General features: G+C 45.8%; 1 protein-coding gene and 1 long non-coding RNA gene across 7 annotated transcripts in view; one reads left to right on the top strand and one right to left on the bottom strand.

Annotated features, from left to right (window-relative positions):
* Window positions 1–1,586: 1,586 nt before the first annotated feature.
* LOC125979898 (uncharacterized) lies at window positions 1,587–14,371 on the top strand. 2 transcript variants are annotated; one of them, XR_007485489.2, is made up of 2 exons: window positions 1,587–1,730; window positions 8,140–14,371. It is a non-coding gene; the product is annotated as an uncharacterized lncRNA (long non-coding RNA). The 2 variants fall into 2 exon arrangements; XR_007485490.2 differs by having other exon boundaries at window positions 1,603–1,730; window positions 8,144–14,371.
* slc27a6 (solute carrier family 27 member 6) overlaps window positions 11,273–15,765 on the bottom strand; it is a 51,990-nt gene continuing 47,497 nt past the window's right edge. For 4 of the 5 annotated variants that reach the window (XM_049738675.2, XM_049738674.2, XM_049738677.2 and 1 more), the window contains 2 exons: window positions 12,717–12,847; window positions 11,273–11,521 (listed from right to left, as the gene is read on the bottom strand). In XM_049738675.2, coding sequence (XP_049594632.1) covers window positions 11,345–11,521; window positions 12,717–12,847 — 308 coding nt within the window. In that variant the 3' untranslated portion in view covers window positions 11,273–11,344. The remainder of the gene's footprint in view (window positions 11,522–12,716; window positions 12,848–15,765) is intronic. The other variant, XM_049738676.2, reaches the window with a different exon arrangement.

Raw genomic sequence — 15,765 nt, 5'->3', positions numbered from 1 at the left:
AAGTGTCTCTACTTCAATGGCACACTTCGGCAGACATATAGAATCTGTGCCATGAAAAGACAGGAAATAAAACAGCAGGATACAATGGACAGCTTTCTGGTATTGATTAGTGGTATTTGTACTGCTTATTCTATTCCTATCCTAGTTGAAGTGAGGGGTGGGGCATGCTGAACTGGTTTCCAATCAATCACAGAGCACATTAAGCCCTTTAGACTGATTACTTAATGTAGACGAATTGTCTTCAAATATGGGAGGAAAACGGAAGAAACAAAAGAAGAAAACTACAGCACAGGAAACTGTTGCCAATTTCTCACAGAAAGGTCAGAGTCAAGTTTCAAACCCTATACAAAGAGTTAACTTTAACTGTAAGAGATATGGACTGAGCATGTGACCTATGCTCTATCAAAATTTTATGAAAGCCCTTTTACACGTAAGGAATAAGAGATCCGGACGTTTGCCTCGAGAAATCCCTCGCAATTGTTTCCTTATGAATTTCAATGGAGGATTCTTGCTATGTACTGTAAAATCTACAGCGCTCTGACTGAAATACTATACAGGCATTGCAAACCACAGGGAGCACAAAGTGCCACTGCCATATTGTAGTACTTGGGCACTTTAAACAGAGTTTTTGCCACTGACTAACTGAGCAGGCTCATACATATTTTTTCAAAGTCAAAGTCAAAGTCAGCTTTATTGTCAATTTCTCCACATGCCAAAGACACACAAAGAAACCGAAATTTCGTTCCCCCCTATCCCACGGTGACAAGACATGGCTCACAACAGACAAACAAGTAAACAAGTATAACAAAAGTGTGCTGAATAAATAATGAATAAATAACACAACAATAAATAAATAAATAAGAGGAGCAGAAAAAAAAAGGAGCAAGTGCGCATACAGCAGACATTCCCGAAAATAGCGCAACAGTGCCGCACGCTACGCAGAAGTGGGTAGCGAGTTCAGGGCCCTAACAGCCTGGAGAAAGAAGCTGTTGGCGAGTCTGGTGGTGCGGGAGCGCAGGCTCCTGTACCTCTTCCCAGAGGGCAGAAGGTCAAACAAAGAGTGAGCCGGGTGACTCACATCTCTGGCAATCGAGGCTGCCTTGCGGGCGAGATGGGAGGTGTAAATGTCTTTCAGGGAGGGGAGCGAAGCACCAATAATCTTACCAGCCGTATTCACTATGCGCTGCAGGGCCTTCAAGTTCTGTTCAGTGCAGTTACCACCCCAGACAGCGATGCAACTGGTGAGGACGCTCTCAATGGTGCCACGGTAGAATGTAGACAGGACTGCCTGAGGAGCACTGGGAAAAGAAAACAAACAAGAAGGTGAAGGCAAAGCAAGAGGGTTGCCATCACAGACAAAATGCAGGTGAAAACATTTTGTGCATTCACTACAATTGGTCTGTAAGGTCTATATTACACAACAAGTAAAGTGATGCAGCAAGAGAAATGATGAGGACAAACAATGAGATTACGATCCAAGCGTAATGAATCGGACAGTACAGCCAAGTGCGGGGCGACACAGACTTTATTGTGAAGGGGAAAGGGATCGGTGGAGGGCTGGACTCGTCGGGCGTGGATGGCTGTATGGCCAGCCAGGGAAAGGAGTACTTGACAGACTGCAGACAGGAGGACTCTGAGGAGGACAACTGCTGACTGAGAAAAGGTCGGACAAGACAGGCAGATCAGGAACCAAATCGCAAGGAATCGGGGAGTCAAGCTTACTAGGACTGGTGCGTACAAAGACATCACAAGACAAGCTGACAAAGGGTGTTGCGCTGGCTGCGCTAATATAGTGCTCCCAATGAGCCAGTGCCAGGTGATGGTGATTTCAGTGATAGGGGGGCGTGGTCGAGTGGCCGGTGGTGCCTGCGCTTGACACCATGAGGGGATTGTGAGTATGAGTAAGTGTAAGTAAGGATGTGCGTGTGTGTGTGTGTGTGCGCGTGTGTGCGTGTGCATGTGTGTGTGTGTGTGTGTGTGTGCAGATGTAGCAAATTTCCTCAAGGCACAGCACCAACTTTGTGATAAGCAGGTCAAAAGGCTAAGAACACATACAACTGTTGGCAGAGGGGAGCAACTTACACACCCAGAAAACATTGTAACAAACACTGAGGATTAATTAATTTTGTGGAATACAAACCACAAACAAACTCACCAAATTGTCTCAAATGACAAAGTATTAGAAATGTAAGTTTAAGTCTGACAACTGACCCGTTCTCCCTTTTCACAAACAGACAATAGCTGTATTTACACCAAATATTTGTGGTAAAAATAAAAAGGGCTAATGGCAAAATATATCAACTGGTAACATATGGAGTCTGCCTGACAAATACACACATCATTTTTGCTTGAAGCATTTATTTTTTCAATGTGAATTCAATACAATATGGAAACGTTAAAACATATAATGCACACATTTATCATTGAACATTTCACAGAGGAACTTGGACACTTGTGGATTTATGTAGGCTTATAGGCCACAAGTGGTTTCTGACCATTGTATTTGTTTAAGCATACTGTTTTTTCTTTTAGATTATGGATGTTTCTCGGTCTAGATCAGTGGTTCTTAACCTGGGTTTGATCGAACCCTAGGGGTTCGGTGAGTCGGTCTCAGGGGTTCGGCAGAGCCTCCACTGTGGAGGTCCGAACACACCTGATTCATCATGTAAATTTGTTGTGAGTTCATGCATTGTGTTGGTGTTGTTCTTTGAACAAGGTGATGTTCATGCGCAGCTCATTTTGTGCACCGGCAAAAAAAACATCGATGTCTTGAATTTGAAAAAATGACTTTTATCTTTCACTAAAGAGGGGTTCGGTGAATGCGCATATGAAACTGGTGGGGTTCGGTACCTCCAACAAGGTTAAGAACCACTGGTCTAGATTGAAAAGGTTATTGATTATGTTGTATCCTATGTTGTCTGATATAGGGAGGGATTTGTGTCAAACTTATTCACACAAACACATCCGCGGTCTTCACATGTGTTTTTCAGATGCACAAATGTACTTGTAATTTTCACGTGTTTTTCAGATCCATGAATATATGTGTCCATCCATCCATCTTCTTCCGCTTATCCGGGGTCGGGTCGCGGGGGCAGCAGCTTTAGGAGGGACTCCCAGACTTCCCTCTCCCCAGCCACTTCATCCACCTCATCCCGGGGGATCCCAAGGCGTTCCCAGGCTAGCTGAGAGACATAGTCTCTCCAGCGCGTCCTGGGTCGTCCCCGGGGTCTCCTACCGGTGGGACATGCCCGGAACACCTCCCCAGGGAGGCGTCCAGGAGGCATCCTGATAAGATGCCCGAGCCACCTCATCTGGCTCCTCTCAACGTGGAGGAGTAGCGACTCTACTCCGAGTCTCTCCCGGATGACCGAGCTTCTCACCCTATCTCTAAGGGAGAGCCCGGACATCCTGCGGAGAAAACTCATTTCGGCCGCTTGTATCCGAGATCTCGTTTCTTCGGTCACGACCCATAGCTCGTGACCATAGGTGAGGGTAGGAGCGTAAATCGACCGGTAAATTGAGAGCTTTGCCTTTTGGCTCAGCTCTCTCTTCACCACAACGGACCGGTACAGGGTCCGCATTACTGCCAACGCTGCACCGATCCGCCTGTCGATCTCACGCTCCATCCTCCCCTCACTCGTGAACAAGACTCCAAGATACTTGAACTCCTCCACTTGGGGCAGGATCTCATCCCCGATCCGGAGAGGGCATTCCACCCTTTTCCGATCAAGGACCATGGACTCGGATTTGGAGGTGCTGACCCTCATCCCGACCGCTTCAGACTCGGCTGCGAACCGTTCCAGCGAGAGCTGGAGATCACGGCCTGAAGAAGCCAACAGCACCACGTCATCTGCAAAAAGCAGAGACGCGATGCTGAGGTCCCCAAACCGGACCCCCTCAACGCCTCGGCTGCGCCTAGAAATTCTGTCCATAAAAATTATGAACAGAATCGGTGACAAAGGGCAGCCTTGGCGGAGTCCAACCCTCACTGGGAACGAATCCGACTTACTGCCGGAAATGCGGACCAGACTCTGGCATTGGTGATACAGGGACCGAACCGCCCTTATCAGTTGGCTCGGCACCCCGTACTCCCGAAGCACCCTCCACAGAACCTCCCGAGGGACACGGTCGAACGCCTTCTCCAAGTCCACAAAACACATGTGGACTGGTTGGGCGAACTCCCATGCACCCTCGAGGATCCTGCCGAGGGTGTAGAGCTGGTCCACTGTTCCACGGCCAGGACGAAAGCCACACTGCTCCTCCTGAATCCGAGGTTCGACCTCCCGACGGACCCTCCTCTCCAGGCTGAGGAGTGTGATTCCCCTGTAATTGGAACACACCCTCCGGTCCCCCTTCTTAAAGAGGGGAACCACCACCCCAGTCTGCAAATCCAGAGGCACTGTCCCCGATGTCCACGCAACGTTGTGTCAGCGATGACAGCCCTACAACATCCAGAGCCTTTAAGAACGCCTTGCCACCGAGGAGTTTTTTAACTACCTCAGTGACTTCGACCCCAGAGATTGGAGAATCCACCTCAGAGTCTCCAGGCCCTGCTTCCTCAATGGAAGGCGTGTAGGTGGAATTGAGGAGGTCTTCGAAGTATTCTCCCCACCGACTCACGACGTCCCGAGTCGAGGTCAGCAGCACGCCATCCCCACTGTAAACAGTGTTGACGTTGCACTGCTTCCCCCTCCTGAGACGCCGGATGGTGGACCAGAATTTCCTCGAAGCCGTCCGAAAGTCATTCTCCATGGCCTCACCAAACTCCTCCCACGCCCGGGTTTTTGCCTCAGCAACCGCCGAAGCCGCGTTCCGCTTGGCCATCCGGTACCTGTCAGCTGCCTCCGGAGTCCCGCAGGCCAAAACGGCCCGATAGGACTCCTTCTTCAGCTTGACGGCATCCCTTACCGCCGGTGTCCACCAGCGGGTTCGGGGATTGCCGCCACGACAGGCACCAACGACCTTACGGCCACAGCTCCGGTCGGCCGCCTCAACAATGGAGGCGCAGAACATGGTCCACTCAGACTCAATGTCCCCCGCCTCCCCCGGGACGTGGGAAAAGCTCTGCCGGAGGTGGGAGTTGAAGCTCTTCCTGACAGGAGATTCTGCCAGACGTTCCCAGCAGACCCTCACAGAGCGTTTGGGTCTGCCAGGTCGGACCGGCATCTTCCCCCACCATCGGAGCCAACCCACCACCAGGTGGTGATCAGTTTACAGCTCCGCCCCTCTCTTCACCTGAGTGTCCAAAACATGCGGCCGCAAATCCGATGACACGACTACAAAGTCGATCATCGAACTGCGGCCTAGGGTGTCCTGGTGCCAAGTGCACAGATGGACACCCTTATGTTTGAACATGGTGTTCATTATTGAAAATCCGTGTCGAGCACAGAAGTCCAACAATAGAACACCGCTCGGATTCAGATCAGGGGGGCCGTTCCTCCCAATCACGCCCTTCCAGGTCTCACTGTCATTGCCCACGTGAGCATTGAAGTCACCCAGTAGAACGATGGAGTCCCCAGAAGGAGCGCTCTCCAGCACTTCCTCCAGGGACCCCAAGAAGGGTGGGTACTCTGAGCTGCCGTTTGGTGCATAGACACAAACAACAGTCAGGACCCGTCCCCCCACCCGAAGGCGGAGGGAGGCTACCCTCTCGTTCACCGGGGTGAACCCCAATGTGCAGGCGCCCAGCCGGGGGGCAATAAGTATACCCACACCTGCTCGACGCCTCTCACCGTGGGCAACTCCAGAGTGGAGGAGAGTCCAGCCCCTCTCGAGAGGGCTTGTACCGGAACCCAAACTGTGCGTGGAGGCTAGTCCGACTATATCTAGTCGGAATCTTTCTGCCTCGCACACCAGCTCGGGCTCCTTTCCAGCCAGAGAGGTGACATTCCATGTCCCAAGAGCCAGCTTCTGCAGCCGGGGATCACACCGCCAAGGTCCCTGCCTTTGACTGCCGCCCAGCTCACATTGCACCCGACCCCTTCGCCCCCCCCCCCCCCCCCCCCCCACACACAGGTGGTGAGCCCATGGGAAGGGGGACCCACGTTTCCATTTCGGGCTATGCCCGGCCGGGCCCCATGGGCGAAGGCCCGGCCACCAGATGCTCGCCTTCGAGCCCCGCCTCCAGGCCTGGCTCCAGAGGGAGGCCCCGGTGACCCGCGTCCGGGCGAGGGAAAACAAAGTCCATTTATGTTTTTCATCATAAGGGGCTTGGGTGAGCCGTGCTTTGTCTGACCCCTCACCTAGGACCCGTTTGCCATGGGTGACCCTACCAGGGGCATGAAGCCCCCGACAACATGGCTCCTAGGATCATAGGGGCACGCAAACCCCTCCACCACGATAAGGTGACGACTCGCGGAGGGGTGAATATATGTGTGATTTTCACAAATGTTTGTTATTGTTATGTGCGGGAGGAGGGGCGAGGCACACCGGTGGTCAAGAACGCGGATCTCTCACAGGAGGCAGAGCTGGTGAAGCAGAGGGGCAAGGTACCCAGTCAGGATCCGACAAGGACAAGGGAGTGAATCTCTCCCAGGGATCACGCGCTGAGGTGCAGGAGATAGGCTCCAGGAGGCGTAGACTGGATGTGAGGGGCGGCTGGGTTGGGCCGGTCCTGACTGTGGCGTACCTGATACCTTTGTGAGCCTGACATGTACGTACATGCTGAGGTGCCGACTGGAAGGGCAGGATGGATGGGAAGACTTGTGGCTCTCCCTGCGGCCTTGGGAGCCTGAATCACCATCATCCTCCAAGCTGACGTTTAGCGGTGCAGGGCAAATTAGTTATATTGCTATTCCTCCAAAATAAACTAATGGAATAGAAAATAATTGTTTTCATTTCCCTGATCAAAAATCCACTAATTGAGCTTGTTAGTGAAAAATGGATCGTCATGGCCTTTGTCTCTTTTTAATCGCCTTTGAAACATCAAGCATTAAGTGAGGATTTGTGGTCAGGCGAGAGTTGCTATCCAGCCTGTTTTAGATGCATGCCTACTGTTGGATTTTGTCCACAATTTAGGGAGCACGCTATCTGTGCCTCACGGCAAAAGCCATTACCAATCACCTGTTATCCAATTTACTCACTACGTGCTCGTTTGATTTCTTCAGATTTAGGAAAATGCTAAGATACTGAAGCAGAAATTAGACTTACACAGGTTGGTTGAGTTCAATCACAATTCTTGTTCAGAAAGCTCTGTTTTCAGGAACGTACAATACAGCGTTGGGCCTTTCAAGACCAGAAAGTCTCCATTCAGAAAAGGCAATGTTCAAGGTTCCTTGATCAGCTTATATTCAGTTGCACATTGTGGGCTGAGCTTGATGGGTGATGAGTCTTTGGGGTGGGGCAAGTTCGCCATGGGAGTGGGTGCTGGTTATGGGCGATTCGGTGTGTGTGGGGTCTGTTGTCTTCTATCCCGTCTTTTGGCCTTGGCGATCATCTTTGGCCGAGTCCTTGGCTGGTTCCCTCTGGCACCTGCTGGTTTTATCTCCACGTGACCTTCCTGTGAACATTCTTCTCCAATCTTGGACATACACTGTCGTACCTCATTCTTTCAATTTTGTCATTTTGTACGAAATTGTTAGCTTTTGGCTGTGACATCATTAATCTATTGCTGTTCCCTGACTATGTAAAGTTTGTTCTTTTGATACTTCATGTCTTTGCTTACGTCATTATATTCTTAGTTTAATCATGCTTCCAACCGTATCTTTTCTTTGTTAGGCAAAATATTTCCCTCTGTGCAGAGCGTTCAGTAGTAATCAAAAACTGGCGTCTAACATTAGTCAAAACATAAGATACAATCAAGTAGTGAATGGTCAAGACGACTCTGGCCGTGTCCATGATTTAGAGAAAAACATCAGGCATGCATTACACAGTTCCTTAAGGGTCATTAAGCTATTTAGGCAATATATCAAAAGACATTTGTTATTTCAAAGTGCTCAGAAATATATATCAGATCATAAAGTTTATAAAAACCTTTCTCATTACCACTTATCAAAAATGTCTAGTTATGTCTTCTTTATTGATTTGGTGTGTAGGTATAATTATATGCTTAAAATGTTTCTTTTATTGATTTAATATGTGAATATACTTGTCTGCTTATGTACTTTATTCAATGAGGTTTGAGCACATCTGTTTTTGTAGCTAGGCAGGACTTTCACCCCATTCACCCGATGACACCCGATGACTTGAGCATTTGAATAAGGTGAGTAGGGACACACCTCAAACAGGCTGGATAGGGGCAGTTGGTGTGTTTCATCAGGTGATCAAGGAACTCAGCCAATCTTCATTCATCCATCCTGTTCTGGTGGAGGTACCCTTGGCTCCTTGAGTTGCATTTATCATGAAAAAGCTCTAAAACTTTACTCTGGGAGAGACAAACAGGAGAGGCGTAGCATTCCCAACAGCATTCAGTGTCTTACATTGCTCCATGACATTTGTTTCACTAAAACCCACCACTATCATTTCATAAAAAAAACAACCTTTCTTCACAATTCAGGCTAATCTTTAGCTTTTAGCATTGTCACATAATTTTATAAATTCATAATTCAACAATATTTGGGATATAAGTTTTTTCCACATTTTCATTTGTCTCGTTAAGTATTTATCACTTTCAATTAGTTTTTTGTGATAAAATAACAAGTGTTTTATTAAACCAATAGGAATGCGTGCAAACTGGAACGTTACAAAATGTGTGCAATAGAAAGTAAACAATGTATAGCCTCTCCCCAAATGATTCATCAAAACAAATGGCAGTATTCATCTGATTTTAAATTTCTCTTTTTTAAATTTTATATTCATCATATTCTTTGTAAGTAGAGGGAGACTAAGAAGGTATGAATTTCACTGCTCCATGCTACAGTTACACACACAGAAAACATTGTAACAAACACTGAGGATTAATTAATTTTCTGGAATACAAACCACAAACAAACTCACCAAACTGTCTCAAATGACAAAGTATTGGAAATGTAAGTTTAAGTCTGACAACTGACCCGGCCTCCCTTTTCACAAACAGACAATAGCCGTATTTACACTAAATATTTGTGGTAAAAATAAAAAGGGCTAATGGCAAAATATCTATATCAACTGGTAACATATGGAGTCTGCCTGAAAAATACACACATCATTTTTGCTTCAAGCATTTATTTTTTCAATGTGAATTCAATACAATATGGAAATGTTAAAAAATATAATGCACACATTTATCATTGAACATTTCACAGTGGAACTCGGACACTTGTGGATTTATGTAGGCTTATAGGCCACAAGTGGTTTCTGACCATTGTATTTGTTTAAGCATACTGTATTCTCTTTTAGACTATGGATGTTTCTCGGTCTAGATTGAAAAGGTCCATTCTATTGATTATGTTGTATCCTAAATTGTCTGATATAGGGAGGGATTTGTGTCAAACTTATTCACACAAACACATCTGCGGTCTTCACGTGTTTTCCAGATCCACAAATGTACTTGTAATTGTCACGTGTTTTTCAGATCCATGAATATATGTGTGATTTTCACAAATGTTTGTTATTGTTATGTGTGGGAGGAGGGGCGAGGCACACCGGTGGTCAAGAACGCGGATCTCTCACAGGAGGCAGAGCTGGTGAAGCAGAGGGGCAAGGTACACAGTCAGGATCCGACAAGGACGAGGGAGTGAATCTCTCCCAGGGATCACGCGCTGAGGTGCAGGAGACAGGCTCCGGGCGGCGCAGACTGGATGGGAGGGGCGGCTGAGTTGGGCCGGTCCTGACTGTGGCGTGCCTTTGTGTGTCCTGATGCCTTTGTGAGCCTGACATGTACATGTTGAGGCGCCGACTGGAAGGGCAGGATGGATGGGAAGGCTTGTGGCTCTCCCTGCGGCCTTGGGAGCCTGAATCACCATCATCGTCCGAGCTGACGTTTAGCGGTGCAGGGTATATTAGTTATTTTGCTATTCCTCCAAAAATAAACTAATGGGATAGGATTGAATTGTTTTCATTTCCCTGATCAAAAATCCACTAATTGAGCTTGTTAGTGAAAAATGGATCGTCATGGCCTTTGTCTCTTTTTAATCCCCTTTGAAACATCCATTAAAAGTGGGGATTTGTGGTCAGGCCTGCCCAAGTCGAGAGTTGCTATCCAGCCTGTTTTAGATGCATGCCTACAACAACACCCGATGACCTAAGCATTTGAATAAGGTGAGTAGGGACACACCTCAAACAGGCTGGATAGGGGCAGTTGGTGTGTTTCATCAGGGGATCAAGGAACTCAGCCAATCTTCATTCATCCATCCTGTTCTGGTAGAGGTACCCTTGGCTCCTTGAGTTGCATTTATCATGAAAAAGCTCTAAAATTTTACTCTGGGAGAGACAAAAACGAGAGGCGTAGCATTCCCAACAGCATTCAGTGTCTTACATTGCTCCATGACATTTGTTTCACTAAAACCCACCATTACCATTTCATAAAAAAACAACCTTTCTTCACAATTCAGGCTAATCTTAGCTTTTAGCATTGTCACATAATTTTATAAATTCATAGTTCAACAATATTTGGGATATAAGTTTTTTCCACATTTTTATTTGTCTCATTAAGCATTTATCACTTTCAATTTGTTTTTTGCAATAAAATAACAAGCGTTTAATTCATTTTCATTAGATTTTATTAAACCAATAGGAATGCGTGCAAACTGGAACATTACAAAATGTGTGCAATAGGAAGTGAACAATGTATAGCCCCCTCCCCAAATGCTTCATCAAAATAAATCGCAGTATTCATCTGATTTTAAATTTCTCTTTTTTAAATTTTATACTCATCATATTCTGTGTAAGTAGAGGGAGACTAAGAAGGTAAGAATTTCACTGCTCCATGCTACAGTTTTGTTTTTACTGTGCATATGACCGATAAATACCTTGAATTTGTATTTCCTGAAAACAGGGTCTTTTAACACCTGAAATAACCTGCTGAAGATCTCTTACCAGGCTTTACCGAGGATCTTTTACCAGTCTTTACCAGGGTTATTTTCTTTTTATGCTTTAGTGTGCTAGAAGGGGAAGTATTGAGGAAAGGCACGCTGTACTAGAGGCTGATCAGGCAGAGGAGTATGTTCAGCACTAAGCTTCTGTCTGACCATCTTCACAAACTGTCTCAAAAACCTTGTCATGCTCGCCATGGCTTTACAGCCAATATGCACTGTAAAGTGGATATGGTCATGATTACAGTCACCTTGTTAGTCTGACTCACGAGATTGAATGTGTAAGTTTTTAGATGCTATCAGTACTTTAATTAAATACTCTCTCTGTTTTAATATTTTATTTTTTAGTAGAGTTTAGTATTTTACATAAATCTCAGACATTACTCTCACATGTACTATAGCTTGAGTTCCCCACAGAGGATACTCTGGTAGACAATTTTTGTTAAAGGAACATAACTGTTCTGCTGATAATCCAAAACATAAAGAGGATCTGATATTGTTGAGGGATTATATCCATTCTGAACCAGCTGGAACTTCTGATGTTTAAAGGTGCTCGTCATTTCCATCACTACCTGAGGAGACACATAAAACAATAATCAGTGTAATTCCAATGAATAGCACGCAGCGCGGTGTGCAAAATGGTATATGATTCCGAACACGCAGTGAGAGTAGATTTTAGGGCAGGGTAGGCTGATTGAGCACTCCAAATTGCCCCTAGGTGTGAGTGCGAATGTGGATGGTTGTTTGTCTTTGTGTGCCCTGCGATCGGCTGGCAACCGGTTCAGGGTGTCCCATGCCTACTGCCCGATGACTGCTGGGATAGGCTCCAGCACGCCCGCGACCCCCCGTGGGGACAAGCGGTATAGAAAATGGATGGATGGATAGTATAGCGGAACCGTTATGCGCAGTTAGTTATGTAATGTGTGCCGTCTACTAGTGTTGTGTGACGTCGGAAGTTGAGCGGTGACTTACGTGCTGTATTTCTGTCTGTTGCAGAACCACACACACACACACACACACACACACACACACACACACACACACACACACACACACACACACACACACACCCTTCACACGCTTCATACAAGAATCACATTCACACACCCAAAGACTCATACTTCGCGGGCCACATAAAATGATGTGGCGGGCCGTATCTGGCCCCCCGGGCCTTGAGTTTGACACCTGTGCCCTATACAGTCCTCAGGCTCCCCAACAATAGCGGTAGCAGTTTGCATTATTTTATTGCAATGTTTTTCCTCGTTCGGATTTGTTTCAAGACTACAGTTAGTTAGACTTCATTTTGATGGTTAATGCAGTTATTGCAATTTTGTTGTTTTATCACATTTCAAAAACCAGAAGCCATTCATTTACAAATGTGATTGCACTTTAGTTTACATACTTAAATGTTCAGATATTGAGATGTGATAGACAGTTTTTGCATGATTTGAATGAGGAAAAAATAACAGGCTTTTTCTCTCAAATATATTGTTATAATCATTTGTTTCAAATGTTATTTTCTGTATAAAAATTAAATTTGGTGTTCAAAAATCTTTTTTCAAACTTGAGTCTTGAAAAAGAGGGGGTCGTCTTATAATCAGGGTCGTCTTATATTCGGGCCAATATGGTATTTACTAAATGTATATTTATATGTAGCACAGTAAAAACAGTGAAGAAGAAAACAAATAAGTGACAGCATGGAAAACAGCAACTATTTCACAGGGGTACCTTTGATGGTGTTACAATGCAAGTTACTCGGTTCCTTACCTGAAGTCTTAAGAAGACGGGTCGAGCATACGTGGGTAGCTCCATCACCACATGTTTAAAAAGTGTGTTCCCGTCAAACATGAAGCCTGGTTTTACAATCATGGCAGCCATTCCAGCTCTTCCCTCATGCCCTATAAACACAGTATAAATACATTGAAAAATACAAACATTGCACATTTTGAATTTTTAAATAGATGAATAACTTATATGCCGTATTTATTCAAATTATCGCCCATATTCAAATAATCGCCTAGTGTGTGTTAGCGATGACATAAATAAAAAACATTGATACCTCTAGTTATCGCCCATGCTGCTAAAAATTACCCCCAAAACTTACGTTTTCCTCTGCGACCGCATGTCGACGTCATTGCGCAAGTTTAAATATTGTAATGTCCTGTATTCTTTGCTGTTGTTTCAGGACGTGTGAGGCCGAGGCCGGGGCCAGGAGTGAGAAGTGACGTCATGCTGGTGGGTTGTGTGGGCTGCTTAGCTTGGCAATCAGTTGGTGTGTGGAGCGCATGGGCGCGAGTTGTGGCCACCAGCAACTCCTGTTTGAACGTGTTTTTCTGTTGCCTTTTTTGTTATTATAAAAGCGGCGATCAAACCGTCTGAACATCCTTAACGCACTGAGGGGCGTTACAATATGACGGATTTGACAGCACGTCGAATGTCCCTTTTAAATTGTTTTTCTCCAAAAACTATGATACAATTACACTCGTCACTCCGCTACAATATCCTCACACAATTACGTTATCGGGGAGTGCGCTCGAACAACATGATCGCGATAACATGACGTGCGCAACATGTGATGTGCGACGGTAACATGTCGCATCGATGGAGCATCATGTGATGCACCCAGGTGTTGTTAGTTTTTTTGTTTTTGTTTTTTTTGTTTGTTTATTTCGAACATTAAAGAAATACAAGGGAAAAAAGTAAAAAAATACAGATAACTTCATTGTACAATAGAAAATAAAAAAAGAAAAAAATTATATTGCAATATAATTTTCCCTTTCTCGTAAATTCATGTTTGTTCAAAACGGAGTAGAAGGAAGCCTAAGCTTATCTAACTCTATCCCTTGTAGGTGTTTCTCTTTAATTCTGTCCAGATTTGACCATAGTCAAATATATTTAAAGAAAAAAAATAAAGAAAATTGTTAAAATAAATACAAAAGCAACTCAAACAACTTCACAGCATACTACGGTATCTCATCAATATTTTGTCCTTATACATTTTTTTAAACTTAGGTAAGGTACTACAGTTCTTTAATTCTTCACTGCTGGTGTTCCATAATTCCACACCTTTAACTGTGTCACGCCTTAGCCCCAGCTGTTCCACTAAGTGTCGGTTGTCTTGGTTTCTGTCTGTGTGCTTGCCCCTCCCTTCCTGTGTGCCCATGATGAGTTTGATTATTCCCACCTGCCTCTTGTTACCTGTCGTGTATATAAGTCCTGTGTGCCCCTCACTCCCCGTTGGATCATTGTTGTGTGTTCATGTCATAATGTCGTTTTGGTTCCTGTGCCTGTCATTGGTAATGTCACCCTGTCTTTTTGTTTCACGTCTTTTTTGGTCAGTCTCGTTGTTAGGTTTTGTTAAGTCATGTCAGTTGCCGAGTCTGTTAGTTTGCGTTCTTCAATAAACCCTGGTCCAAGCTGCACTTGGTTGTCCTGCTCCATTTCCATCCGATCCGTGACAAACTGTTATACAATGTAACTTTAAGTTTGTTCTCACCAAATCTCTTTTAAACACAAGTGTTCCTCTTAAATAATAGGTACTTTCCCTCCACTCAAACAACCTCTGGATACTGTTTGGCAATCCATCCATCCATCCATTTTCTGAACCGCTTAGTCCCCACGGGGGTCGCGGGCGTGCTGGAGCCTATCATCGGGCAGTAGGCGGGGGACACCCTGAACCGGTTGCCAGCCAATCGCAGGGCACACAGAGACAGACAACCATTCACACTCACACTCACACCTAGGGACAATTTGGAGTCTTCAATCGGCCTACCAAGCATGTTTTTGGAATGTGGGAGGAAACCCACGCGGGCCCGGGGAGAACATGCAAACTCCACACATGGAGGGCCGGAGGTGGAATCGAACCCGCAACCTCCTAACTGTGAGGCGGACGTGCTACCCACTGCGCCACCGAGCCGAGCTGTTTGGCAATTGATTATTTTTTATTTTGTACATGAGTTAGATGGTTTTAAAGTCGACTAGGTCGTTGTATTTCAGTGAGTTCAGTTTAATAAAGAGAGGGTTTGATGGTTCTCTGTAATCAGCATTATTTACAAGTCGTATTGCTTTTTTTTGAAGAATGAAGATTGGATCTGTGTTTGTTTTGTATGTATTGCCCCACGCCTCCACACAGTAAATAATGTATGGGAGTATGAAGGAGCAGTACAAGGAATATAATGACGACTGATTTATAAGGTCTTTTACTTTATATAATGCTGCTAATGATTTTGAAATTTTTGATTTGATATACGGCGGCTCGGTGGCGCACTGGGTAGCACGTCCGCCTCACAGTTAGGAGGGTGCGGGTTCGATTCCACCTCCGGCCCTCCCTGTGTGGAGTTTGCATGTTCTCCCTGGGCCCGCGTGGGTTTTCTCCGGGCACTCCGGTTTCCTCCCACATTCCAAAAACATGCTTGGTAGGCCGATTGAAGACTCCAAATTGTCCCTAGGTGTGAGTGCGAGTGCGATTGGTTGTCTGTCTCTGTGTGCCCTGCGATTGGCTGGCAACCAGTTCAGGGTGTCCCCCGCCTACTGCCCGATGACTGCTGGGATAGGCTCCAGCACGCCCGCGACCCCCGTGGGGACTAAGCGGTTCAGAAAATGGATGGATGGATTTGATATACATTATATGTGGTTTCCATCTTAATTTATTATCTATAAGCACTCCTATATATTATATCCATCCATCCATCCATCCATCTTCTTCCGCTTATCCGGGGTCGGGTCGCGGGGGCAGCAGCTTTAGGAGGGACTCCCAGACTTCCCTCTCCCCAGCCACTTCATCCAGCTCATCCCGGGGGATCCCAAGGCGTTCCCA

This window comes from Syngnathus scovelli, chromosome 13 (assembly GCF_024217435.2).
Source record: "Syngnathus scovelli strain Florida chromosome 13, RoL_Ssco_1.2, whole genome shotgun sequence".
NCBI classification, from domain to species: domain Eukaryota; kingdom Metazoa; phylum Chordata; class Actinopteri; order Syngnathiformes; family Syngnathidae; genus Syngnathus; species Syngnathus scovelli.
The sequence above is the reverse complement of the archived record's forward strand: the minus strand, read 5'-3'. Positions and strand labels throughout refer to the sequence as shown.